The sequence below is a fragment of the Drosophila hydei genome, unplaced genomic scaffold (assembly GCF_003285905.1).
Source record: "Drosophila hydei strain 15085-1641.00,03,60 unplaced genomic scaffold, DhydRS2 tig00008124-arrow-arrow-pilon, whole genome shotgun sequence".
NCBI classification, from domain to species: domain Eukaryota; kingdom Metazoa; phylum Arthropoda; class Insecta; order Diptera; family Drosophilidae; genus Drosophila; species Drosophila hydei.
The window spans coordinates 1,572,441-1,600,185 of NW_022045834.1; the positions used below are offsets into that span (position 1 = coordinate 1,572,441).

Below are 27,745 nucleotides of genomic sequence, written 5' to 3' on the forward strand. Positions count from 1 at the left end.
CCAGCACAAAGGGCAAGTGCCACCAGAACAAGTGTAGACGTAGGCGTACTCGAAAGTAGACGACCAATAGATACCCTTTACTCAGCAGCAAGCTAACATAATTGACATAGATAAATGCTAAAAATATAGGAAATAGTTATAATACTGTGCTTATGCTATGAATATCTTAATCTATATTTTCGTATAACATACGCAGACACATAATTTATAGTTAATTGCTGAACTTGTTACATACTTCAACACAATTTCAGCTTACCCAATGCAAGACATAGAGGACATAACTAGGACCTTACATGTTAAGGGTCTTTGCTTGGTTGAGTTTTGCAGGCATTTGGGCTTTGCATGAAGTGCAAAATATTTACACACACTAAATCAGTTTTGAGTGTATGTGTGTGTTAGTGCATGTGTGGGCGTGGGATTGTTTGTGTATACGCGTGGGCTATGAATGCATAAAAACATTGACTTTTCCAGCAAATTACTTCAAATGAATACCTGAAGAGGTACTAAAAGCTATTACATAATCCCTAATTTACTTAGCAGCATTACCTTTTCACTGACTTTAGCGCCCATTTCTTTGCACTCCGACGATCGTTACACAAACCTTCGACACGTCCACCACCTTCAAAAATCCCACGACTACTAAAAATGTAGAGAAACGGAGAATGTCTAACCAAAGCGAGGGGTAGCATAAGCGCAACACTTTCTCTCTCGCTCTCTCACTGACATTCTAGTTGCTTATCTACTTTTCTCTTACTAATTGTTAAGTAAGCGACGCTGTGTTGAGTAGCGCTCGGTGTGGTGAGTAATTTAATTTGCCGGCAAATTGTTGAGAAAACATTTTGGTGGATCACAACAATAGCATAGAACACGAATTGCAGTTGAACACTTCTGAGAGAGCAGCTTAGTACAGCTCTGTGCTCACTCTCAGTTTTACAAGCTTTCATACATGTGGAATGCAAAATTTTTGTACAGTGTGGCAAGATGGCTCAATACGTAAAATGATGTGATATAACTGAGTAATATCAAGTAGAAGACATTTTTTAATAGTTTTAATTAACTCGTATTTGTGAAGGGCTTTACACTTAAGCACTGTTCAATTTTTGTAAATATTAGAGCTATTTTGAAACAATATTTGCAACTTTACTGTATGTACATATGTGCGACAAATGACTTTATCATAAGCTTAATAAGCGGCATGTACATACATCTCACACACACATATACCAACACTCTATCCACACTCATATACAAATTAAAGTTGACATTGCCGACCTACTTAGAAAACATCCCCCAAATCTTATTTTTGTAGGTTTCATCTGCTGGACATATCAATGGCATTCGTCTAGTGTACATGTGTGGGTCTGTGTGTATGTTCCTCACAAATAGCTGTGCCATGTGGAGCAAACTGTAACTAAAGACGATTCGACCACAAGTCGCACACAAAATTGCATGTCGAGTGCTGCATAAAACTCAAATTACACGAAAATTATAAGAGAAGAGCAGGAGGAAGGGCATATTGAAGTCTATAGAGAGTGCGAGAAAAACGACTTCTTTTATTTGAGACGTATTTTATGATCCTGCCAAAAGTCGACGAATGATATAAAGCAGAATCAAAATACATAAAAAAAAATGAGACTAAAGTTGAATGGAGACTAAAGTAATTGAAAGTATATAAACTATATAAGCTTGCTAGATCATGTAAGAGATGTGTATAAAATAATCAATTGTCACTAGAGAAATTTTAAATACAACAGCTATTTAGACTTGACAAATTTAATTAAAATACTTTTAAAATTCTATATACGAAACTGTTTAATTTCGATGCCTTTGGCAAACTTTAATCAGGAATTAATTGAGATTTTCTAGATTTTTGAATATATTCTTGACTTTTTTTGGAGCAATTGAAATGTAACTAAAGGATTCGATAGTATCTTTAATCTTAGCTTCATTTTACCTAAGTTAACTTTACCTGAACTAACTCAACTTAATCCAACTTAACCTAACTTATTAAAAATTTTTGACTTCATCTTTTCTTTCCATTTTCTTTCTTTCTTTCTCTACTTTCCCATTGCTTTCCTCAAACGCCTTTTGACACACAATTTAAGTGCACAATGCATTCATCCATCCGTCACATGCTGTTGACCACTGAGCTCTAGTGGAAATCAACTCCAAATGCTATCACTCCCCCACCCCTCCCCTTCCTGCAGAGCCCCCAAAACACACAAAAGCCAAACAAGTTCGCGCGCTGTCAAGCAGCAATTAAAAAGTGTAAAGCGATACGAACTTTGGCAACTGTCCTTGGCGCTCGTACTGTCCAGTGTTTATAACATTTCTGACATTTTAATTGCCCAGGACATGCATGTGTGTGTGTGTGTGTGTGTGTGTGGCACAAATGCAATAAGGATACTTTCCTCTCTCACAAGGACAGTCGCTTTAATTGCAATTCACACTTTGAACTAATATTATTTAAACAATTACGATAGCGAAGGGTAGCAAGAGCAGCTGCTGTATGTGTGCGTATGCGTGTGTGTGTATAACAGTACTTTAAGCTCAGCTACTGCTACTGCTGCTGCTGCATTCGCAGACGCCATAAAATGCAAATTCCTGTTGATCCTGTTTGCCAATGCCAATACATGTGCCTGGCCTGCCATTTAGACAAAGATGCGCTAGTTGCCACCGACAAGCCCAACATCCAGCCCCTGCCACCATCCTTGCTCGCTTGTCATGACTGTTGTGTGCCAATTTCTTGTACCACGTTCCGTGAGCGCTTTAGCACAAACCAATCTAAGGATATTGTCGCTGCAATCCCCAAAGCGCACTGCCACGCCTCCACAACCTCAACTAGTGACCTGCCCACTGAGCCGCAGCAAGCGCAAATATTTGATTTCAGTTTTTTCTGTTGTTGTCAGCACACTGAAAAAACTCAACTACAATAAAAAACATTTAAAACTTATAAATTATAATTTGAGACGTAATTAATTTAATATTAATATTATTTTATATGAAAAATATTTTAAAATATTTGTAAAAATTAATTTTATTTAAGTATATGTTAAATAAAATATTTTAAGCCTATTTCTTAACATTTTTATTAATTAATTGAGTTATTAAAAATTTTAAATAAACAACGACACTTATTTGTAAAAAAAATAACTTAAAAATCAAAATATAAATATTAACTATTTATTTTTAATTTCTTGCAGTGCATTTTTCTGTAATATTATTTAATTTTAATATTGCTTTTCTTTCCATTTCTGTTAATATTTAAAATATTTGCAAAGAAATCGTTATTTTTCAATCCTCCCACAAAAGAAATTTCTCTCAGTGTATTAACTGTTTAAATGCGCCGGTTCAGTTAGCAACTGCACGCAACTGGGCGCGACATAATCCACAACTATTTTCACGCTGCCAATGCACCTTTGGACTTTATAGATGCCACGCCCCCAGTCCCTCTCTTGTGCGCCTCATGAAACTGCGATTACTTTGGCCCCTTAAGCAAATCCGACATGGACTGTTCTGCTGTCAGCAGTTGCTTCTACTGCCTGCCTGCCTGCCTAACCGAGTTAAGGACATTAGATAAATATGCAAATAGAATGCGAGGCTTGGAACCAGGTCTCTGGCACATTAAGTATACGACATGTTATTTACGCCAACACACGCGTTCACAACTTGCGATTGGCCGCGTCCTTAAATTGACCAGTTTAATAGAGATATATATATATATATATATATATATATATATATATATATATATATATATATATATATATACATACATAAATGTATTCCTATGTACCTATATGACAGCTTAACATGCCAGTTCATAAATCATGTGGTGTTCCCTAAATGATTTTCAGTTTATTCATTAATTGCAGGGCTTAATGAACTCGACCACAACCACGCCCACGCCCAAGAACTTTTTGTATAGTTATATGTGCTAACCCTTTTTTATATCCTAGAAGTATAGCTTACCTAAGAGGGGTATACTATGTGGCTGTTCGTGTGCGGTGACTAAGTGAGAGCTACACAAAGAGAGATTGTAAGTATCTGAAAATTACAGAAATTATACTAGATGTTATAGTATTGTCTTGTCTCGCCTTATATATGAATACAAATGATTCCTCGCATATTGCTAAGAGTTCGCCCCATAAGCCCTTATCTGCTTTTCGAGCACCTCTCCAAAGGCAATATTTAATCTGGGTATCTTCCAGTCAGGCACATTCAACTAAGCCGCTCTTATTTTTTTTTCCTTACAATGCCTATCCAAACATAATTTTTATCAGCGTCCACTCGTGTCAACTTTAACCTCTCTCAGCTATAACATTCGCTTTTTGTTTTGTTTCAACTTTTATTTATTTATTTTTTCTCGTCTTTTTGTCTATATTTTAATTTAGTTGGCTTTTGGCAATTTGGGTTCGGCTCATAATTCAAAATGAAAATAAATAGAAAATTCTGTTTTGGGGCATGTGCAAAAGTCAGTTGGCATCGAGATAACTCTTAGAAATGCCCACAACATTTTACATATAAATTGCCTGCGAGTGCAAAAAGTGAAACTAGCAAAAGATTTATATTTAATCGGAAAACTGAAATCTGGGTCGGGCGCCTAAAATATATAGGTAGAATTTTGCCGCTAGGCATGACAGGAAAACAGCTTAAGAAAATTCTTTGCAAATATTGTCAAACAAATAACTATGAATAAGCATATTTCTTTCCAACTGAATTAGATGATGGAATAGAAAAACTTGTGGGAATAAAAACATGTGATAAATATTAATGGAATAAATTTTCGAATTTATAACTAAAAATTGGGACTTGAGAAACAAAAACTACGTTATGAAATGGAAATTAACAATAAATATATAAAATTATTCAAACATGCTTCAAAATATATAAAAAAATAAAAAAAAAATTTAATATTAAAATATATAATCTAATATGAAATTACTTAAAAATAAATAACAAATACAAATATTTAAAATAATTTAATAATATATGAACATTTAAGTATAAGAGAAATAAAATATTTTAAAAATATATAAATATATTTAAAACTTTTGTAAAATATTTCGGAACAATAATTTTAATATTTTAAAATATGCAAAACCAATTAATAATATTTAAAATAAATAAATAATTAAGTCTAAATAAATAAAATATTTTTGGTTTTAAGAAAAATTATATTTTTTTATATTAAAATTTTAAAATAAGTTAAATATTTTTGAGGTAAACAATTTCAAAAATACACAAATTTATACAAGCTCAAAAATTCATTTAAAGAACTAAACAATAATCCAGATCAATTATTTTATGCTTTTGTACAAATGATCTGAATAAATTATTGATAGCTTACTCGAGATGATGCCGCTTGATGCTGTTTGTGAGGAAAATTCAGTCAATTTTTAGTTGATTTCAAGTTAAATGTAGGTCCACAGCAGAAACTTGGCTATTCAGCATGTGGCTTGTGGCCCATTCTGGGAATCAAATGCTTAATGTGCTTCCTGTTGACCAGGCCAAGAGAACGTGTCCACAGTTTGTTCAGGCGGAATCGAATGACATGTCAAACACGCAACTGGGTGGGATTTTCGGTGGCAAGCCGTACACAAAGGTCAGAGTGCCTGCCGCTCTTCCTCCCACACCCAGTGACTGTCTATGTCTCCCCCTTTTGTCTCACTCTGCTGCTGCTTGGCTGTAGGAATATTGATTATTGTTGTTGCGGGCAGAGCTTTCCGCGGGATTTCGACCAGCTTAGAGCATTTTGGACAATTTTGTTTTCTTTGGTTTGCCCCTTGGCCATTGACCTTGTCCCAAGCCAAGCCAGAAAAAAAGCAAAAATGTTATGGCATTAAACCAAATGAGACCACATTTTTATCTTCCACTTCTACTTCTTCTTCTTGTCACTTCTGCGGCTTTCAAGTGCTACAAAAGGAGAGAGAGCAAAAACAAAATAAATAAGTCAGGTTAGGCGTTAATTTCGTGATAAATTTGCTCCACTTAAAGGTCGTCTCAAAAAAAAAGGAGGATCTTTAATTTAGGTAATGTGCCAAGGCCCCTTTGAGCCTATTATAACATTAAATTTGACACACTGATTATCTTCTATCTTAACTTAATTAATTTTAGTTAGAGAATCACTTCCAACAAACGAGGCTAACATTTTTTTTTAGTATATGATTTGAAGATATTTAGCAAGGACGAAATTTACTGAATCTGGGGAATAAGAAAATGAATAAAGCTCAAGTTTTTTTTATTCTGCATAAAAGAGAATAAAGTACAACTCAGATAAGTGTGGCTTAATTCGGTTTAAATGTATTAAATTAGAATTAAAAAATATTTTTAGTACTTGCCAAAGCTTAATCAATGTTAAGAAAGGGAATATAATTGAAGTCAAGTCAAAAACTTGTCTTAAAACTTGAAATATGTAATATATTGATATAACAATATTATCTATAAATATATATAAAGCTTAAAATACGTGTACATCTTAGAATCTATTACAATGTCAAATGGAATAAATTAAAGTGAGATTATATATGAAATAAAATTTTAATATAAGAGATATATGTATATGTATTTTTAAGATGTACTTAAACAACATAAAATACTGAATATACAAGCATTTTTCCAAAAAAAAGTGAGGTTAAATACAATCAGACACAGCTCTTTGATAAGTAAGGTTAAATATGAACAGTATTCTCTATAAATATATATACAAATATATATATATATATATATATATATATATTATATATATATATATAAATAAAAAAATTGAAATCGCAGCCTGTGCTGGCAATCAAAGGGTGCTCGCTCGCTCGCTGTCCGAACAATTTGCATAAAAAATCGCACAAATATTTATTCATATGCATTCACTTACATGCACTCAAAAAAAAGTAGAAGAAGAAGATGCATCGCATTTTTGGCATTCATTTTTTATTGACGGCAAAGAAAAAACAAACAAAAAATAGATGACAAAAATTTTGATTTTCTCTGTGAGTTTTTTTGGTAACTTTTTCTCAGCGATTTCGTGTTTTGTTTTGGATACGCTTCATAAAGAAAATCTCAACGATTTATCAATGCGAAATACGAAAATGAGCGAGAGACTGAAGAATAAAATTAATTCCGCTGCATGTTTGCTTTATGCAAAGCGTGTGGCACTGGCGACCCTATATCGTGTGAAATCAGCGCAAGATTTTATAAGAGCAAATGGAATGCCATCTATAATGTCTGTGTCTGTAAAAAATATGTGAAAATTCCTTTTGCAATTGATTAAGCGTCAATAATCTACAAAAATCTGTCAGTCCGCTGACATTACAGGGTATTTACTGGACTATCTTCAACCTTTTATAGTAAGAAACGTAGTTGAAATAGAATTAATTATAATTTTATAGTATATATGAAAATGCTGCTTAAATTACAGGGTGTTTTAGTCTATCATATGCATAGAAGCAGTATAGATCAAAGTAATTGAAATAGTCCGAGCATAGTTGACTAGGCCAAATATTTCTGAGGCACTGAAAAACGTCAAATCTAAAGTGTATTAATATTCTATAATCTATTATATGTATAGTATTGCAGAGTATTTTGTAACTCTATCATAAATATTTTAGATATAGAAACGTGATCTGCATAAACTCGCGGAATATGTAGCAAAACATAATTAATAAGAAAAACAAAATACCCTAGAAAAGTGTGCTACATAAGGTAGGCCTTGCAATATAACTTTCAGTAATTTGTTAAATTTTTTTTTTCGACTAGTTGTCACTGCATAAAAAAACTTCAAACTGAACGTATTGGATGAGTTAAAAAAAGTATAGCTTTTAATTTTTTATACAAGCAGCTTACACCAAAATTTTATGTTTGACTTAATAAAACACTAATTTTTTTTAAGCTCTCATCAAAGAAACAAAAAAATACTACAAATTCAGATTAAATATGGTTTCGGTATTTTATAGTCCCTCATATCATCAAATGATCATTTCGAACGGCATGCTCAAGCTCTGTACGATGCCCAATGAACAGATCGCAAGCCAATCATCCAATCTGCAAATGGCCACATCTTCGGCACTGCACAAGTGCGATTCGCACAATAATTGCAAACATTGGATGTTTACCAGGCAATCGACGCGATACTTGTGTAATCAGTCGCAGGTATTTGAAGACTTAATGACGGAACCGTGGAAATGCCCGAATCGAAATTGTTTAGGCTTGAATGAGACTTTGCCCATGCTGATGCGCAATCAGACAGCGTTTGCGCGCTTAAGTCCAAACATAGTGCTAAGACAAGGGATTCAAAACGAATCCAAATTCTCTCATCGAAACTTCTCAATCGAGACAGATCGAGTGCCGTTAAATAGGCAAATGAAGGATTTGCCCAAAACTGAACCGTCTGTGAAACAAATATCCGTTAAGACTCCAAAGAAGCTGCTGTCCAGAAATTACACATGGACAATGCTAAGCCAAATTTATCTGAAAGAATGTATGCAGAACTTTCTTGGCCTCGTGCAATACGTGGCAAACCTAATACTTGACATCGAGCCTATACAGCACTTGACGTGTGCATTTAGTTTTTTCAGTGCAATATTCGAATACTTTTCGATACGTATCACGTATGTGTTGCGTCATCAAGTTATGCCTGGGATTAGACGGTTTGTCGAGCGAATTTTCCAGCGGTTGGCGGATCTAAGCGAGTGCCTGGAGCACAGCCGTGTCCCGGACGGTTCACTTGGCAACGAAGTAGACACTACTCAAAAATCTATTTTTTTTATCAGGACAACAACGTGTCAGAATTGCCTGAAAATGTATCCGGGACAATATCCGTCGCTGGCCGATGCATTGCCACCGAAGCCGTTCATACCCCAACAATCGAGAGAACGTTTGCTGCCGGACTGCTCCTTTCGGCAACTGCTGGTACAAAAAATAATTAAAGTAATTCCCACAACGCATGTAAAATAAGTCAACTAAATTTGGAATTACAACAAGAAAACTTCGGCTAAAGTTGCACGATGATATGTGTTGGTCGAAATTTTATGTTAAATTTGATTCCGATTTATATATGAAATGGAATGTTTTGGAATGTTTTCTATTTTGTGTAGCGTGATTTAAAATGTTAGTCCTGGGAAATAATTTCACTTAAATCAACAATAAACTACTGAAATTGAGATTGGATCAGATTTCATATATTCTTATGCTGTTGTTGTAGATCTGATCTTTTAATACTATAAAAATAATAAATAATGTTAAACTTTTCTATAATGAAATATTTATTTAATTAATAAAATATTTAATTAATCAGATCAGTTTGCAGTTGGGTTTGCGCAGCATTTGCTTCTAAATTGTATCTCGAAGTTATAATTTCTTAACTCTTTAATATGAAAAAATAGTATCTTAAAGATATAATTTGCAAGAATGTGGCAGCATAAATACATACCCAAATACCAAATACCAAAGCTTAGAATCAACTTATATAAAATAAAGGATAAAACTTTTTGTAAAATTCATTAGAAATTAATCAAATATTTATGCTATATCTCTTATATTATATTTGACTATATAATAAATACTCTTCATATAAATTGAGTGAAATTTAACTACTTTTGATTTTGTTTAATAGCCATAAAATTCAACTAAGCCAACACACTTCGAAGTGGCCAAATGGTAATACTCCTCATATGTATCGCTATAGCTGTCAACCAATTCCAAATTCCCATTTCCATGCCCATTCCCATTTCCATTTCCATTCCGTTCCGTTCCACCCCTATTAATCTCGGCGTCAGCTGAGATACTTGTGATTAAATTTAATAACCCATGTGATGTTTGAGCTATTCGGTGGCTTTAATGCGCCTCGCTTATTCTGATGCCCAACCGCGAATGTTTATTGCATAATATACGAGAAAGGGGCAGTTGGGCTGCATGCCGTGTGGCTGTGTGGCTGTGGGCGTGGCGCCATAACAATTTACCTCGATGTCACCTCTGCGGCGTTCGCGACGAAGCTAAACTTTCGGGGAATGTTTTATAGGAGAAAACCAACGAGGCGCATTAAATAAACGCCACGAGACGAATCTCATTTAATTTTACGTTTACAATTTCAGAAATTCTCGAACAACAACAAAAAAATAACAAAAATAATAGTTACATGTAAGAGTAAAAAGAATGTTTGCTAGAGAACGAAAAGTATATGCACTATCTATGTGAGGAACCAGCTAAAAAAATTTAAATAATATACAAAATTTATGAAAAAAATATTTTAAGATTTTCAATATTCATTTAATTTTAATTTATGACTATGCTTAAAATTAAAAGAAAAAATATATACATATATTTAATGAAAAAGAAGACAAAAAAAAATTATATAAAATGTATTTTATATATATAAACATTTAAATTTATATATAAAAAAAATTAGTAAATAAAATAAATCAAATTTTAGCAGAGAAAAAGATTAAATGAATAATTAAATGTAAATTAATGAAACTAAATATAAAAATTCTTAAACTAATTTAAAAATATGATAAATTTATTTCAATAAAATATGATAATTAAAATTAGTATACTAAAAGAAAATAATAATAAAAATGTTCATTTTAATTTTAGCTTTAATAAAAATAAATAAATAAGAATAATGAAATAAATAAATTTTATAATAATATAATAAATAAATAAATATAAAATATTTCTATAATAAAATAATTAAATTTAAAACAAAAAATATACTTACCCCTAATAAGCAACATCGATAAAAAATACCTATCAAAATGTAATAAATCTGGAATGTTTCTAATTGATGAATATCCTCAACGCAATGATCAAGTGCATATACTCTAACTTGCTATGGCACTCCAGCAAGTGTTTAAGGGTTAGCCAAGAAGTGGAAAGTGTTTGGTGTTTGGTGTCTGGTCGTCTGTCGGTTGGTCGTCTCGGCTTATCGTTGACAGCTTCTGTCTGGACAGATTCGTGTGCTAAATTATTGAAATTTAACAAGTGAACTGAGAGATTGAGAGACCGAGAGACCAAAAGAGACAGAGTCAAGCTGAGGCATGCTGGTCAATTGGCCAGCAGCTGCAGTCAACTATTTTCAGTTTCGGTTTCAGTTTCGGTTTTGGTTTCGGTCTCGGTTGTGCGTTTGCAAATCCAATTAATTAGCTTTGACATTGCGACACTTTGTGGCATGAAATTAAAGTCAAGCGTTTGCCAGTTATCTACGCAAATGTTGCCTAATTTGTCAATTATCGATTATTGATTATGTTGCCCCACTATAGACGACGCATTTTTCTCGTATCTATTATTAGCCTCAATTGTGGGCAGCTATTGCGCATTATGGCATTTGAACTCTTGCAGCTAAAGCTGAAAGAGCAAAAGCTGGCAATTGAGTTTAGTCTATGCTTGGCTATAGAAAGGGTTGAACTTTAAAGCACAAATCTAAGACTTTATTTAGTTACATCAACTTAAAGGTAACATTATTTCGGTCTACTTTAAGCTCAAGCAAACCTTGACCTTAGTTACACCTATAATAGTTCTGAAAGATACTTTTTTTAACTGTTGAACATAGGCTGCACTCTAATCTAATATATATTAAGCTACCCTTTCTTTATTTTGTAAGAGCTTGGAGTCAAAGATTAAAGTGCTCAGCTAGGCAGCTGAGTGTTATTTACATGTAAATTGTATCCATAAGATACTTTTTTAAGTACTTTATAGAAAGTTGATTAAGAAAGGTTAAACTTAGTTAAGTAAATATAATTACACAAACTTTCAATCAACAAACAGCTTCTAATCAACCTGTTGCACTGCACGCTTGTATCTTTAAGATACTTTTACTTAAGCCATAACCTCTTGCCTCACAAATTAATCAAACACATTGTTGCGGCAAATGCCACAGTCAAATTGGCTCTGTCATTCATTTATCTCTCTCGTTGCGCTCTTTATCTGCCTCGTGCGCGCTCTCTCACTCTCAATCTCTCTCTTTTCCGGCATTTCTTGCTGCTGGGATTTGGCTTTCATTCCGTTTCTTGCTTTTATGGCCAATAGCATTTTATTAGAGCCAACAAACTATTTGCCGCAGTTAAAGCCAACTCACAACACATGCAAATGCAACTGTAGCTAAAATAGAAATAGCAATAGAAATTTCCAGCAAGTATTGCAAATTGCCAAGATAAATGCAAGGCTGCCAAAGGCTGGCACTAAAACAAAAGCCACTCTCAATGCCTGCTGCACGATGAGCTGCGCTCAATTTATGAGTCCACTAATTCTTTTGGCACAGCCAAAATCATAAAACTCTTTTTAAAAAGTAAATAAAAAAGAAAGAAAAAATGAATTTGCCAATTAGGTTCTACCGAGATTTGAACTCGGATCGCTGGATTCAGAGTCCAAAGTGCTAACCATTACACCATAGAACCGGTTGAAGATGGCAGCAAAATTGAAGTATTTGTATCTCTCTCAGATACACGTCGTATGGCCCTTCATTGTGAGTGTGAGAAATCACTTCGGGTGAATGTGTGTTCCACAGTGGCTATTTATAGATTTGATAATGTATTTTTAAGAGCGTCGTGCGTGTGTGGGTGTGTATAGCTGCGCGCGTGTGTTTCGGAATTTATTTCGCGGCGGTCAGCATAAAATTTGATGAGCAAACGTATTTAACATATATATATATTTATATACTTTTTGTTGAGAAATTCCATATTAAGTGTTATTTTCATTTTAAATATATACTGAAAAGATAAATTGTTTGGCGAGCGTTTGACACACGAAATATATTTTATAATAAATATTTATGCAATATATAAATTTCAATTAGTTTATTTATTTGATAATAAAAATAGTAGCAATAAATTAATTAATTAAATTATATATAATACACAAAATATAAATTTATGTATATATAGAAACATTTAAAAATGGCAGTTGATTAAAATATATCTATTTTAACACAATTATTATATTGTGCAGTATACAATAATGTTCATTACTTTATTTTGCATTACTTTTATTTGTGAAAATACTATTTCTCATGCTAATCAAATAAAAATAAATTGTTTTATAACTATATATGTATATGAAATGAATATATAAGATAATCTAGTAAAACATTAGTATTTCGATTAAATAAAATAAATCAAATTAAAAAGTTAATGAGTTAGAATATTTTAAACTAACAAATACAATACAATATTAGATATTTAAACATATATATAAACAAATATGAATTATAAATTATATAGAAAATAATTTTAATGCAATATAATAAATAAATAATTTTTTAAATTATATGCTATTATATTTAAAATATTTCTAAATTAAATTGGATTTTGTATTTAATCTGTCTCACTTAGACTCTCATCCCCTTTCTTCCCATTGTCTCTCTTAATTTCTCTCTGTATATATGTTTGTTTCTTTTTTTCTATGTCACTCTTTATTTTTCTGTCTCTCTCTCTCTCTCTCTCTCTCTCTCTTTTGCTCTCTCTCTATTTTTTTATGTAGCTTTCTTTCTTCAGCTCTCTTTCACGCTCTCTTTTCTCCCTTTCTTTCCCTCTCCTAACCTCTATTTATATATATCTCTTTCTGTCTCTCTCGCTTTTTACTTCACCTGCATCTTCCGCTCCCTCTCTCTATAGCTTTCTATGTAAATTGATCTCTCGTGGCCACAACACATCACATCCTCTCTCTCTCATCCCCATTCGATTTACAATTAAGCACAAGCTTTTCAAACACAATTTGAGCTGAGGATAATATCGAGTGCAATCATAGAAATCGCATAATAAATGCCACATTCGTAAGGGCCGTCAAGTGTGATCTTTTTATGGTCAATTCTAAACAGTTCAACTTTACACTTAACTCCTTTTGTTATCCTTGCTGGCTGGCTGCTTGCTAGAGAGTGGGCGTGGCAGAACAATTATCTGCAGTACAAAACGGTTCATTGTCTGGCTCAATTTCTCTGCATCAATGTGTGTGTGCGTGTGTGTGTGTTAATTAGCCAAAGACTTGTTATCCCAGCAGAATGCTGTTGTCCTGTAATTTGCCCCTTTGCGCCACGCCCCCAGCCCACGGGCTGCCCATTTTAAGCATCATGAACCTGCTCTAACCTGTGCTTAAACGATTTTCGCGTTTATTTTTAAGTCTTTCGCTTTTAGTCCTTGCGACACATCAGCACATCATTTGCATGTGCTTAGTGTGCGTGTGCGTGTGTGTGTGTGTGAGGGCGTATCCTGGGCGTTATGAACAGACAACTTTGTGACGCGTAATTTGATGCCGCTGACGACAATCTCATTAACATGACAACGCAATCGGAATCGGAATCTGAATCGGAATCGAGTTCAAAATAGTAGTTCGAATCAGTATTCATTTCGTCCTATTGACAGGACGTCCAACTGTCATATAAAACGCACTTAAGCCACAAACATATAAATGATGACTGTCACTGCAGTTGCTTGTAGTTTGCAGTTTATAGGGCAACTGTCTGCCTGCATTCGTTCAGCGTGGCTAAAATGTTAACCAGCAATTGGTAAATTGATAGCCCAGGAGATGTGCATGTACTTATGTATGTCAGTGTAAGTCGTCAATTTATAAATCTATATACATTTATGTATATATGTATATATATATATATATATATATATATATGTGTATATAGACGTAACTGTTATTAAGTTTAATTTGTCATGAACTTAGCAAAAGCTTTCACGCAACTAAGCTTTTGCCTGGTTGTAGTCTTTGATAAAAGCTGCAAGCTTCTTGGTAAGCTTTTACAGTCTGTTGGAAAAATGTTTGTACACGCCCAAGTTTAATTCTCTACAAATATTTTTATATGCAATAAGTTTGTATAAAAATAAAATAAAACATTATATAAATAAAAACTATCAATTAAAGTTATATAAAAATATTTTTCATAATATATTTAATAATAATATATATATACATTTATTTACATATTGATATATATGTTTTATATTATTTATTTATTATTATATATTTGATATTTATTTAATTGCTAATGCGTATATACAAAATGAATACAATTCATATTTCAACTGAAAGATTTTTGATAAAAGAGTTCAAAATTTTATTTTTATTTACATTTTTCGATTATTTTCTATTAATTTATTAAATGCTTACATGACCTTAATTAATTCTTAATTGAAGCTTTTATTTTTATTAAATGTATTTTTCTAGGCTCTTGACGTATTCTGCTTTTAATTAAAAATAAATAACGTTTCCTTTTTGGCTTGATATCTTAAAATAATTTTCAAAGTAATAAATTACTTTTGTTTGGCAATTTCTTGCAAATAAACCAAAATATATATATGCTACTTTATATATATTTTTGTTATTTAGTAGGAAAATATACTCTACTTAAAAAAAAATAAAATAAACTTTTAATCAAACTTAAAATATCTTCAACGTCGTACGAGATTCTAATTGGAATCCACTTGAGTTAGTCTAGGAACTTTCTATTTTATTGTCATCATGAGCTGATTATTGGGAATTAAAGTTATCTTTAAGAGAATTACCTGGTATTTGCAAAAAAACAACTACAATTAAGTAACATATGGTGGCCGACTTCAGGTAGAGCCCATGAGGCGCGCGAACTGAGTCAAAACTTGTTTGTCGTATAGACAAAAATCGCATCTAATCTGGTTTTCGGCATGGAACACTCGTGTTTGCGCACTGATAAGAGCTAAGAAAGCTACAAATTAAATACTTAGAAATTAATGCATATTATGTCAGCGAAAGAAATATATATAAGTGCTTTTATATAATATGTGTATGCAAATGAAATCTGTTTCTATTAAACTAATTCGTATCAAAAGCAAATCTCTGCGAGAGATGATCATGGATATCAGCCATATGATTTATATTAGCTATATAGATGTATATATATGTAATCTTATCGATTGTAGTGCGCCAGGGGCAGTTGCATGCGATTCCCAGCCGTGAATCAGTAGTGGTATCTTGCGGGTTTGAACCTTTGGCCTTTTACGGCAGGTTGATTTGCCTGATAAGATGGCCAAACGACGGAAGTGTGCCCAGGCTCAGGCATAAATTTTAAGGTATTTATATATATATATATATATATATATATATACATAAGTATGTGTATTATAAGTGCAGTTCAACTACTGAACATGTTTATCAGGTCATAAAACGTAGCTAATTTTTGATAAGACGCCAACTCAACAATTGGCAACAGTCAAAAATGTTTTTGGTATTTCATGAAATTTTCAGACACACATATATATAGACTATATATACTTAGAAATCAGCACGTATCTTAGTTATTTTTTCTATATTTTTCCGTCTTGTGATAAAAAATGTAAATTCCTTATTCATTTGAAATTTGATTCGATAATGATTCATGGGAGTTATTCAAATTGTTGCCAGATTAATGCAACAGGTGTTTGACTTTTGAACCAGATAAGCCAGGTTATTATCTTAGGATTTATTTTTAGCCGACTTTATTTATGGCGGAATACTTGGGGTTTTATCAGTTTCGACTTATTTATAAACAAATGGGCCAATTGAAATTAAAAAGAAAAAATATTTAATTTAATATTAGGAAATCTTATTAACAATTGCCAACTGAAGTTCATGACTCAAGATTATAAATAAAATAAAATGAGTAGAATAAAATATAATTATTATTAACTATTTAATCAAGAAGCATTACTTAGTCTTGTGCCGTGCCTAGCTTAGTCTAATCGGAACTCGCACATTATATATATATATTATAAATATATATAGAGCGTGTTTTTCTCACTTTCTAGTTTTACTCATTTGCTCAGAATACAAATTGCGTTTTATTTTAAATAAAAAACAGCTGTGTTGTTAATTCTTATGGAAGATTTGCCAATTTTATCTATTGCTTCCTTAGAATGGGCCTAAACTTTCAATGTGGCTTAGATCTTTTGAATCATGGAATCTCTATCCCATTTTTGATTACCAAAAATTTAATGGAAAATTTTTGTGCCTTTAAAGAAAATAGAATTTCAAATTCTTCTGCACAGAAAAAGTAAATTTATAAAAAAAATGTATATAAATAAAGAACCCATATTTTTGTCTATACATATATTATTCAAGTCATTATAAATAGTATTTGATTCCTCAGCAAAGCACAATAGAATGCCAAATATATATTATAAACTAATTTTAAAAATAATCTATATTAAATAAATGTAAATAAATAATAAGTTAACACAAAAGCCAACAAATTTCCGCATTTTAATTAGATACAACAAACAATTCAATTTCGAAGCGAAGACATTCAAATATTATACAGGAATTCCAACTGGAATATTAAATGTTCAAATAAGAAGTTAGAGGCAACAAGTCGAGCTTCTTGTAATTCGAATCAAGGTCCAGATTTCGATTTCGAAAAATGTATTCCAATTAGAATTGCAGTACTAGAATTCAAACTTATAACAGAAAAAAAGAAGTCGAGTTGGAATCCTAGCCATTCCAATGAGACTTAGCAGTTCGAAGTAAAAATTAAAAATTCGAACGCGAATTCTTAGAAAATACAAGTACAAGATCTTGACATAAAAACTTATGAAAACAAAACAATAATCTCTGCCCAAAACTTATGTAAATATTAAAAAGAACTTGAATTCATAAGCCAAGTATTTAATATAGAAACAAGATCCCGAATTCTATAAATAAAAAGCAAGAAGAAATCTATGAATTGAACTAAAAAACAATAATTCAAGAGTGATATACATATATATATATATATATATATATATATATATATATAAGATAGTGGAAAATTTCAAAAAAAAAACCAATATACCCTACGCAATTCAGAAATAGAATGGAGATAAGTGCAATAAATTTGACAATACAATGGCTAAATCTTCAGTATGACCCTTAACCCAATGAGATTAAATGAAAAATGAACCAGTATAGAAGAACCATTATGTAAAATACAATAAACAATAAGAAACAATTACACAAAAGAAAACGATTCAAGTACAAAAGTGCATCCAATAAGGGTGCTAACGCATACAGAGAGTCAGCTAACTGATAAGCAACAACTATTTGTTACAGTTGCTGGTGTTGTTGTTGTTGTTACATTGCATGATTTTGTACCCAAAGATCAAACAGATTTCGAACTCAACGTAAGTCCCGTTTCGAATTCGATTTCCATGTCTAATCAGCGTGCGAGCGAATGCGCAATGTGGGCGCCTCCCCAACTGATAAGAGCACAGCGAGCAGGTAGCTGGTATAAGTCGTGTTGCTTTAAACCGCTTTGAAGACTTATCGACAGCGACGTCGCGTCGAAAGCGGCAGCGCCAGCAACGCCAGCAGCGACGATCCAAACGATTTCTATAGCAACCGATCCTGTTCTGCTTTCAGTTTACGCTTTGGCTTCGCTGCGTGCGGTCGTTTTTACTTGGCTCGTGCTTCAAGTGAAAAGATATCCAACAAAATATTAAGAAAAACCAAATTCAAATTACGCAAAAAACATATTTTGTGTCGTGCTGAATAACCAAAATAAATTATAAAAAAAAACCATATAAATATATATAAATTATGTAAGTTTTTGGGCAAAGTTAATAATATTTAAAATAAATACAAACTGCCCGCGTCCACGCCCCCTTTTTGTAAACACGTGTTTTTTGCCGCATTTCACACGCTTGCCGGCAGTGTTTTTTTCGCATTGGCTCATTTCCCAGTTCGACCGGCCAGTACATTGTGTCTCTGTGGGTCAGTGCACTGTCCTCGCGAGTTCATTGTCACCCTTTAACTGACAGTTGTCGGTTGCCCCACTCTCTATCTCTCCACCTCTCGCTCTCTACCGCTTGCTCTTGCTGGTACTCTGTCTCTAGCTTTCGCTTGTCTTCTATTTTGTCTTCTTTTGCTTTGATCGCTTTTTAAAACAATCTCTCGCATTTGGCACATCTGTTGCTTTTATGCTCATTCCGCTTTCGAAAAAGATGCAAGAAAACCGCATTTCTTCAGTTATATGTGACATGGCATTCTCTTTTACTACCAACTGTTTCGAAAATAACAACACACACACGTGGACACGGACACATGCACGCACACATGCTCATACTGTAGGCGAATATTTTTAGAACTCTCAATTATCTGTTTTGTTTTCATACGCAGCTTCTTAGGTCGCCCTGTCAGCTCTTTGATATATATATTTATTTATATATTACACAGTTGCTCTCTGCAATTTACACTGCTGACAACGCTCATGCACCCATACACAGCCACACATTTATTTCAGCTATTGCTTGCTGGGATCGTACGACTGCCAAATGTCTAGACAACTAATTCTTATCAACGGCAAAGCCGGTTTCTACCAATGCCTATTTCGCTCGCATAGTTTCCATAATACTACGCAAATTCTATTGAGACAAACATACATCCACATAAACACAAACACATAAATAAAAAACATATGTACATACATATATTATTTTATGAAGTAATATTTCCTCAACTGGCAAACGTTTTTCTAGTTCTACGCATATATCAGCAACATATTTAAAGAAAATATATATATATATGTGCATATACGTATTCCAATTAGAATATACCAAAATTTTATTGTACAGTGCATGCTCGTTATATAAAACTTAAAAATTTCCTAAAAAACTTCAGTAAATTGTCTAATTAACGTAATTTAAAACTTCTTATATATTTATATAATAAATATATTTTGGCAATATTTTAAAAAAATAAATTTTACTTATTAATTTATAATATTTTTTTTTTTTTAATATTTGCCTATATATTTTTAATTTACAAATTCAATTTACAAAATATGTTTAGATTTATTTAAATTGTTTATCAGCTTTGTCATCTTAGCATCTTATTTAGCGAGTTTTTACTATACATTCCCAGAATAATTCACTATTTTTTTAAATGAACGCTCAGTAAATATTATCAAAATACTAACTGTAAACTTTGTTCTTATCACTTAAAAAAAACTACAACTTGTAGACTTTGCTACCAATTGTAATTAATAATTTCAATTACACATGTCCAATTATGATTGGATTTCCTACAATGATTTTCTATAATGATTTACTTTTTGATTAAACAGTTCAATTTATTTTGATGCCTTAATGATGATTGGGAAATTTCCAAAGGTCATATAACTATTGTTAGACGCACAACTATTAGTGAAGTAAACTACATTTTCACAGAAAAATTGCTATAAATATTATAGAATATTAATTTTGTCAATTTACATAATTCTCAAATGGGTATACCTGGTATTAAATGGGTAAAATTGTAAGAATTATGTAAATGATTTTGGTATTTATAGATTAATACATATGTAATATAACTAATAAATATTTTCTGATAAACGTGTTAGGCATAGTTGATAAAATTCATATTTCTTTCATTAAATATATTTTATGATAATCATATTACTAGGAGAAAAGCGTTTCAGTATTTAAAATCTAAAACATTATCTAACTTATCCTAAACATTATATAATATCATGTCATATGAATAAGGTCTATAATCATGTTATAAACAATATATAAAATCTAGCTGAAATTAATTTATAACAACAAAATACTTAGAAGTCATAATTGGAGTTTCAGAAAATAGGAATGTATATCAACTTCCAACTTTTTTCAATTTTATACCTACATATGTCTAATATCTATATTGTACCATTAACCATTAAATATCTCAAATATTCACCAAGAAAAAACCTTTTTATTATAATTTCTTCGCACAAAAGTGAACCTCAAAAGATTTGCTATTGCATTAAGCAACTGTCAATCATTCAATAATTTTTTTAATTACATAGTATTTGCGTTGGGGTGGGGGTATTGTTCGTGACAGGGAAGCCTTCATCCATCCATCAATCAGCGTTAATCATTGAGGTAAATTCAACTTGCTAAGTAACCAGGCAACAGGGAAAAATTAAAAAAAAGTTTTTCAACAAAACTTTGGACTTGTTTAGTAATATTTATTATGATTTGTGTTGTTGTACTTTATATTCTTTTCATTCTTAACTAACAAAAAAATTATTTGTTGTTTCTTTTAGTTTTTTTCTATGCTTTCTGTTGCTTTTTCTTATCAAACTTTTTGTCCGTTTATTGATTAATAAAAAACAAAAAGCAGCAAGAATTATGAACATTCTTCAGCGACATGCGTATACATAGATAGATATTGATAGCTAAACATGCCAAGTCGTAGCCCTTTGCACCCAAAAACAAAAAAGAAAGAGAAATACTTATAAAATCGAATGTTAACTAGTCGTAAGCTCAGACTTTTGTAGAAATATTGCGGCTTTATCATATCAGATGATAAGACTGAAAGAGAAAACTTAATACTTACTTAACTAATGGCAGGTAGAACGATATGATATGATATAATATGTATACTAGGCATTGCAGGAAATATAAAGCAATTATAAAGATATTTTAGTTGTTTTTTTTTCACTTTTATTTACCTAATGTTTAGTTTATATTGTTTATATAATATATTTAGTTTATATGATGCTTTCCCTATTCAATTCTTATCTCTATAGATTTAAAAACTACAGTTTGAAGTGTGATATACAGTCAGATATAGATGCTTATTTTACGGACCAAATTTGTGTTTTTTTTTACTCTTTTGGTATTATTTATATACTGTTCAAAAAGATTTTGTATATCTCGAAGATTATAAAAGTTAGAACTATGAAATTTGGTATATAAAATCCAATATCGAATATGCGAATATCCTTAACATTTGTTGTTAATCTTCTAAAGAAGCTCATTTTAATTTTATGCGACATTTCTCTGTTCTTGAAGCTATAACTTTGGGTACAATATTCTATACTTCTATGTATACATACCTCCATTCTGTAAAGTAGAGCTTTTAGCTATACTATAAAAGACAATCCACCTCCAACTCCAACCACTCATAAATTCGAAGCCATAAATAATTCTTGAATTATACGTAATATATAATACTCTGATTCGGCACTTTTTATTTAGTTGTTTTTACCGTTCTAATCCGCACGCTCTTAGCCATTTCTCTGACTCTGGTCATAAATTCAGATCTATACGTATTTATAATAAGCAGTTATATGAGTACCCCATGCCGCCTCTAATCAGGTGTTAGGTCATAATTCCAGCATTGTGATAAGAGTCGAAACACGAAAGCTTTAGCCTTGACCCTAGTGCTTGACTGCTTATCGCTACCAGGAAATCATGTACCCAAAAAAAAAAACTAAAATATTTAAACCAGCCCTGAACATGTAAAAATTGAAATCCGCTTCTATTTAAACTAATAACTTCTTCAATTCGATTACAGTCAAATGGCCGCGAACCCGAACGAAGCACTTTTCAATCGCCCAGGCCCCAACCGCCTGCGGCAATCGGAGGTCTATCGCACCACCGATCCCGAGGAGGCCGTCAAGATACGCATGAGCAAGGAGGGCCTCGGCGCCGAGGAGCCCATCTCGATACCCGGCCTACTGAAGCGCGCCGTCAACAATTTTCCCGACTATCCAGCGCTGCGCACCAAGAACGGCAAAAATGGCTACACCACAGTTACCTATAAGTGAGTTAAACGAGTGTTAATTGACGACCTTAAACAGAGATGAGCTAGATATGAACTAGTTACTTTAGTTGTCGACTAGCTCAAGCTTATAAATCACATCGAAGTTTAGTAAAAAGTAAAATACGAGCTTATGAAACGATTCATTCAGTGAGTAAATTTTAGCTCTGTTTAAAAAACACAACTAAAAAGTAATTTGTATGAAAGACCTTTTAGCCCGACCTACTACGCTATATAACACAAAGCGAATCAAGCTAATCAAGCTAAGTCGGATTCGAGCTTATACGATTTAACGCGACTAGAAAATACCCAAACCAACTTAAGAACTCAATCAAGCTCAACGAATTTAATACAATTCAACTAGAATCTACATGATGTTACCAAAGTTTATCTCAAATTGGCAAGATGTGAATGAATAATATATATAAATTTGCTTATGTATTGACATATTGTACATATATAAATATGTATAACAAGAAATAGAAATAGAAATGAAAAATAGAATTCTAAAATAATATATTTAGACTTTGTCTTCGGCAAAAGAATGATCCAAAACGATTCAAGTCGATCAATTACAATTGAATGGAATGTCAAAGAAACACATATATCAATATATTGATGACGATCGATACAGGTGAATCATTCATGGCCTGAATGAACACTTATCTGTAGCCCTTAAGCGCTAAGAACGAGCAAATACGAAGTCTTTAATGAAGTGAAAACAAAGAAGAAACTCATAATATCAAATACTCTTAAGAGGCCAGGCAAATGTATATATACTTCTTGAGATACTGTATAAAGAGATTACAAATATATAGACTAACGGTTGCGTATATCGTGTACATTAATCAATCACATACGATATCTGCTGCGATACTTGAAAATAATTTTAATGTAAAACTAGCAAGGAAGCTCGGAAATGTCCGGCTAGGAGATACCCTTTACTCCGCTCGTTTCGCTTTCATATATATCTGAACTATACTGTTTACTCTTGTGCTTCTACTCGTATTCAGCTCATCTCTATTCGAAAGCAATTTCTTTCGATTAGCGCGCTTCAGACTCAAAATGATACGCCTCAAATTGAGTTAGCTGAAAAGAAAAATCTCAACTCTAATTCCATTTTCGCAGGCAATACGAACAGAAGGTGCATCAGGCAGCGAAGGCGTTCATTAAACTCGGCCTGCAGGAACATCATTCGGTGGGCGTGCTGGCCTTCAACTGTGCCGAATGGTTCTACTCGGCAATGGGTGCCATTCATGCCAGGGGCATCATTGCTGGCATCTATACAACCAACTCGGCGGAGGCCGTGCAGCATGTGTTGGAGAACTCGCGTGCACAGATTGTCATCGTGGATGAAGCCAAGCAGATGGATAAAATCCGTGAGATACGCGACAAATTGCCCAATCTGAAGGCAGCCATCCAGATCCAGGAACCCTATGCGCCCTACTTGAAAAAGGAGGATGGCTACTACAGGGTAAAGATGGTCAATCATTTGAAATAACTCGATATTCATATTTGATTCATGTCCTTCTAGTGGTCAGAGATTGAGGCGATGACTGTGACCGACGTGGAGGAGGAGTACAAGCGTCGCCTGGAGAACATTGCGATCAATGAGTGCTGCTGTTTGGTCTACACCTCCGGCACGGTGGGCATGCCCAAGGGCGTCATGCTCTCCCATGATAATATTTCATACGATACGCGCGGCATTGGCAAGGGCTTGGAGAAAATTGTATATGGTGGCGAGAGTATGGTCTCCTATCTGCCGCTCTCGCATGTGGCGGCGCAGGTTGTCGACATTTACACCGTTGCCTCGATGGCCGGTTGCATTTGGTTTGCCGATAAGGACGCGCTGAAGGGAACGCTGGTTAAGACGCTGCAGGATGCACGTCCGACGCGCTTTATTGGCGTGCCGCGTGTCTTTGAGAAGTTCCAGGAGCGCATGGTTGCGGTTGCCAGCTCCAGTGGTAGCTTTAAGAAAATGCTCGCCGCCTGGGCCAAGGGCATTTCGCTGAAACACTATATGGAGGATCAGGGGTAAGTTCTGCCACTTTCCCAACTTGCCCACTTTCAACTTTTCGCCTGTGTGCGCATAAATTATGCAAAATGAATGCACAGTTAAAGTGGCTGCTGCCTAGACTCGACTCGCATCTGTGCTTCAGCTGCTGGCAATCCCTGCCAGGCATTCTACACAGTTCGTTTGTTAAATTATGCAAGCAGCCAGCGTCCGTCCAAAGGCAACAGCCAAAATCACAGCCAACACAACATTACTCATACGCCACGCTGTACACGAAGCAACTGAAGCTGTAGCTGTAGCTGTAGCTGTTGCCTGAAACTCTCCACCTGCATACGTGCACGTCCTTTGTCTGCGAAATAACGTGACATGCTCTGACTTTGCCAGCGATTAGCAGCTTTAAAACATGCTCGCCTGGTTGCTGTAGACAATTTTAGCTCGGCTTTTACTTTGCTCTCAAATGATGAGCAAAAGTCTTGTTATTTCTTTTTGATATGCCATAAGATCCACTGAACCTAGGCCTGTCCTCTTCAGACTAAATTTACTTGTAGATTGCTTTTATGATCTTAATTTATATGTGTTTGTCTTATGGACTAGCCTTATTGGAAATATTGATGGCTATTGGAATTATTCTTCTACCAAAAATTATCTTCTCCAGATGTTATAATTCAGAAATTCCCGTTCCAACTCCTCTTCTGTCAAGTATTCCTATACTACTAAGAATGCCTGTTTTACCAACTATGCCTGCTCTACTAGGATTTTCTCTACTATTAACTATTGCTCTAGGAATTCCTATTTGTTTTTATCAAAATAGGAACTCCTATTTTATTGTTACACATTGAATTCTCAGGAATTCCTTTTCTATAAGTACTTCAGCTTCTGTGCTTACTATTATTATGAAAAAATACTAGAGATCTATTTACCAGAAATACTTCTGCTTATAGGAAGTTACACTTTTGCTCATATAACAATAATTCATCAGCTTCCTCTTCTATCAAGCATTCCGGTACTACTAGGAACTCCTCTTCTACCAGAAGGTAAAACTTCTACCATCTCGTCTTCTAGCATCAAAGTCTCTTCTCTACTAGCAACAGGTGTTCCTGTTCTACTAGGACTTTCTCTTCAATTAAATATTTCTTTACTTTTAGGTATTACATATTCCTCTTCTACAAGGAATTACTCTTCTAGCAGCAATTTCTTTTCTAGAAGTAACTGTTATTAATGTTCTACTAGGACTTTCTGAAACTGGGCATTCCCATTTTAATTGGAGCTTTTCCTCTTAAACAATGAATTCTTATTCAATAAAAGTTCTTTTTCTTTTAGAAAATCCTTTTCTATAAGAAGGTCACTTTCTAAGCTAACTATAAATTGAAACAAATACCAGAAACTTCTTAATTTGCCAGAAAACATATCCACCAAAAGCAACGTTTACGCCTGCTCATCTATCAATAATTCATCAGGTGCCACCAGCAATTCCTCTTATCATCTCCTCTTCATGCTAAGAAGCAGTTTTCTGAGACTTCCTTTTTTGTGACTTGGCAATTAAGTTGGACTGTCGCCAAGTGCATTAGCTGCTGCTGCTGCTGCTGCAGTAACCCATTAGCTTTCCACACACATTCACAAAGTTTCCCCCTGGAGACTTCATCCCCAGCATTATCCTTGACCCATGTAATTAGCCCAACTTTGCAAGCTAATCAAAAATTCCAATTAAAAAACTTTTATAAACAATTTTTTGGTTTCTTTTTCTTTGCAGCAAGAGCAGCGGAGGCTTCCGCTACAAGATTGCCAAGTCGCTCATATTGTCCAAGGTGAAGGCTGCCCTGGGCTTTGATCGTGTGGTCAGCTTGGTGACCGCTGCAGCGCCCATGTCGCCGGAGACCAAGAAATACTTCCTTAGTCTGGACATGAAGATATTGGATGCGTTTGGCATGTCCGAATCCGGTGGCTGTCACACGCTCTGCCTGCCCGACTCACACCTGTTGAACTCGATTGGCAAAACGTTGCCGGGCTGTGAATCGAAGATAATCAATCAGGATGAGAATGGACATGGCGAGCTGTGTATACGCGGCCGTCACGTGTTCATGGGCTACATTTTCAACAAGGAGAAGACCGAAGAGTCCCTGGACGACGATTGCTGGCTGCACACCGGCGATCTGGGCTTTATCGATGACAAGGGCTACGTGATGCTGACGGGTCGATCCAAGGAGCTGATCATCACAGCTGGCGGTGAGAATATACCGCCCGTTCACATTGAGAATATTATCAAAAAGGAATTGGATGGCATTTCCAATGCCTTCCTGGTGGGCGAGCAGCGCAAATACTTAACTGTGCTCGTTTCAATCAAGGTAAGTCTCGATATTATCGAATTTATATCTAACCACATTGCTAAAGTCAAAGTTTCGAAATTGCAGACCGAGGTGGAGCGTGAGTCGGGCGCGCCCATGGATGAGCTCACACACGAATCGATTATGTGGATGAAATCTCTGGGCGTTGAGTACAAGACCCTTAGCGAAATTCTGAAGGCCGGCCCTTGTCCCAAGGTGTTGAAGTCCATCGAGGATGGCATTAAGCGCGCCAACAAACAGTCCATCTCGAATGCCCAGAAAGTGCAGAAATTCGCCATATTGCCACATGACTTCTCGATAGCCACCGGCGAGTTGGGACCCACTCTGAAGGTCAAGCGCAATGTGGTCAATAAAATGTACGCGGATCTGATCGAGACCCTATATGCCTAAGAACGATTCCGCGTTTGGCTGTGAAACCAAAAATCCAAAAACTACATAAAAAAACCTTATGAAAATGTTTCTAAAACTATGCGAGCTATGCAATTTGAGCTTTAACACAAAAATGATATGAAATGAATTTAAACGGACTCACAAGCCATTGCCAGCTTATACATATACAAACAAATATATATATATATAAACTATTTGTATAGGGAAATTTTTTAGATAACAAATCCTATCGTAACCCACCCGCTACTCAATTTGTATGAGTGCGATGTTGATAATGATGTTAATGATGTTGATAATAATGTTGATGATAATAATGATGATAACGATGATGATCTGGTTGATGTTAATGATTTACGACTATTCTTTTCCATCAAACTATATAGATATTTAGCATATAAGTCTTTGAAATTGTATGTTAATTTGTTTTATTTACTGAAACACACAAGCGCTAAGGAAATTATACGATCCTATTGTTTGAATTACAATAAAAAATATA

General features: G+C 33.9%; 1 protein-coding gene and 1 non-coding gene across 2 annotated transcripts; one reads left to right on the forward strand and one right to left on the reverse strand.

Moving 5' to 3' along the window:
* Positions 1-12,314: 12,314 nt before the first annotated feature.
* Positions 12,315-12,386, reverse strand: Trnaq-cug. The gene has a single exon. It is a non-coding gene; the product is annotated as a tRNA-Gln (tRNA).
* A 6,092-nt stretch (positions 12,387-18,478) lies between these two features.
* On the forward strand, positions 18,479-27,708 carry LOC111600427 (very long-chain-fatty-acid--CoA ligase bubblegum). Its single transcript, XM_023316513.2, has 6 exons — positions 18,479-18,515; positions 22,258-22,506; positions 23,632-23,977; positions 24,038-24,537; positions 26,268-26,859; positions 26,926-27,708. Exons 2-6 carry the CDS (start codon positions 22,262-22,264, stop codon positions 27,247-27,249), a joined length of 2,007 nt encoding a protein of 668 aa, XP_023172281.1. The 5' UTR covers positions 18,479-18,515; positions 22,258-22,261; the 3' UTR covers positions 27,250-27,708.
* The last annotated feature ends 37 nt before the right edge of the window (positions 27,709-27,745 follow it).

What these genes read in the sequence shown, in the direction of transcription:
- LOC111600427 (XM_023316513.2), top strand. Translation starts at nt 22,262, where the DNA reads ATGGCCGCGAACCCGAACGAAGCACTTTTCAATCGCCCAGGCCCCAAC. An exon ending in AGGAGGATGGCTACTACAGG is followed by an intron (nt 23,978 to 24,037) that starts GTAAAGATGGTC and finishes ATGTCCTTCTAG; the next exon opens with TGGTCAGAGATTGAGGCGAT. An exon ending in CTGTGCTCGTTTCAATCAAG is followed by an intron (nt 26,860 to 26,925) that starts GTAAGTCTCGAT and finishes TCGAAATTGCAG; the next exon opens with ACCGAGGTGGAGCGTGAGTC.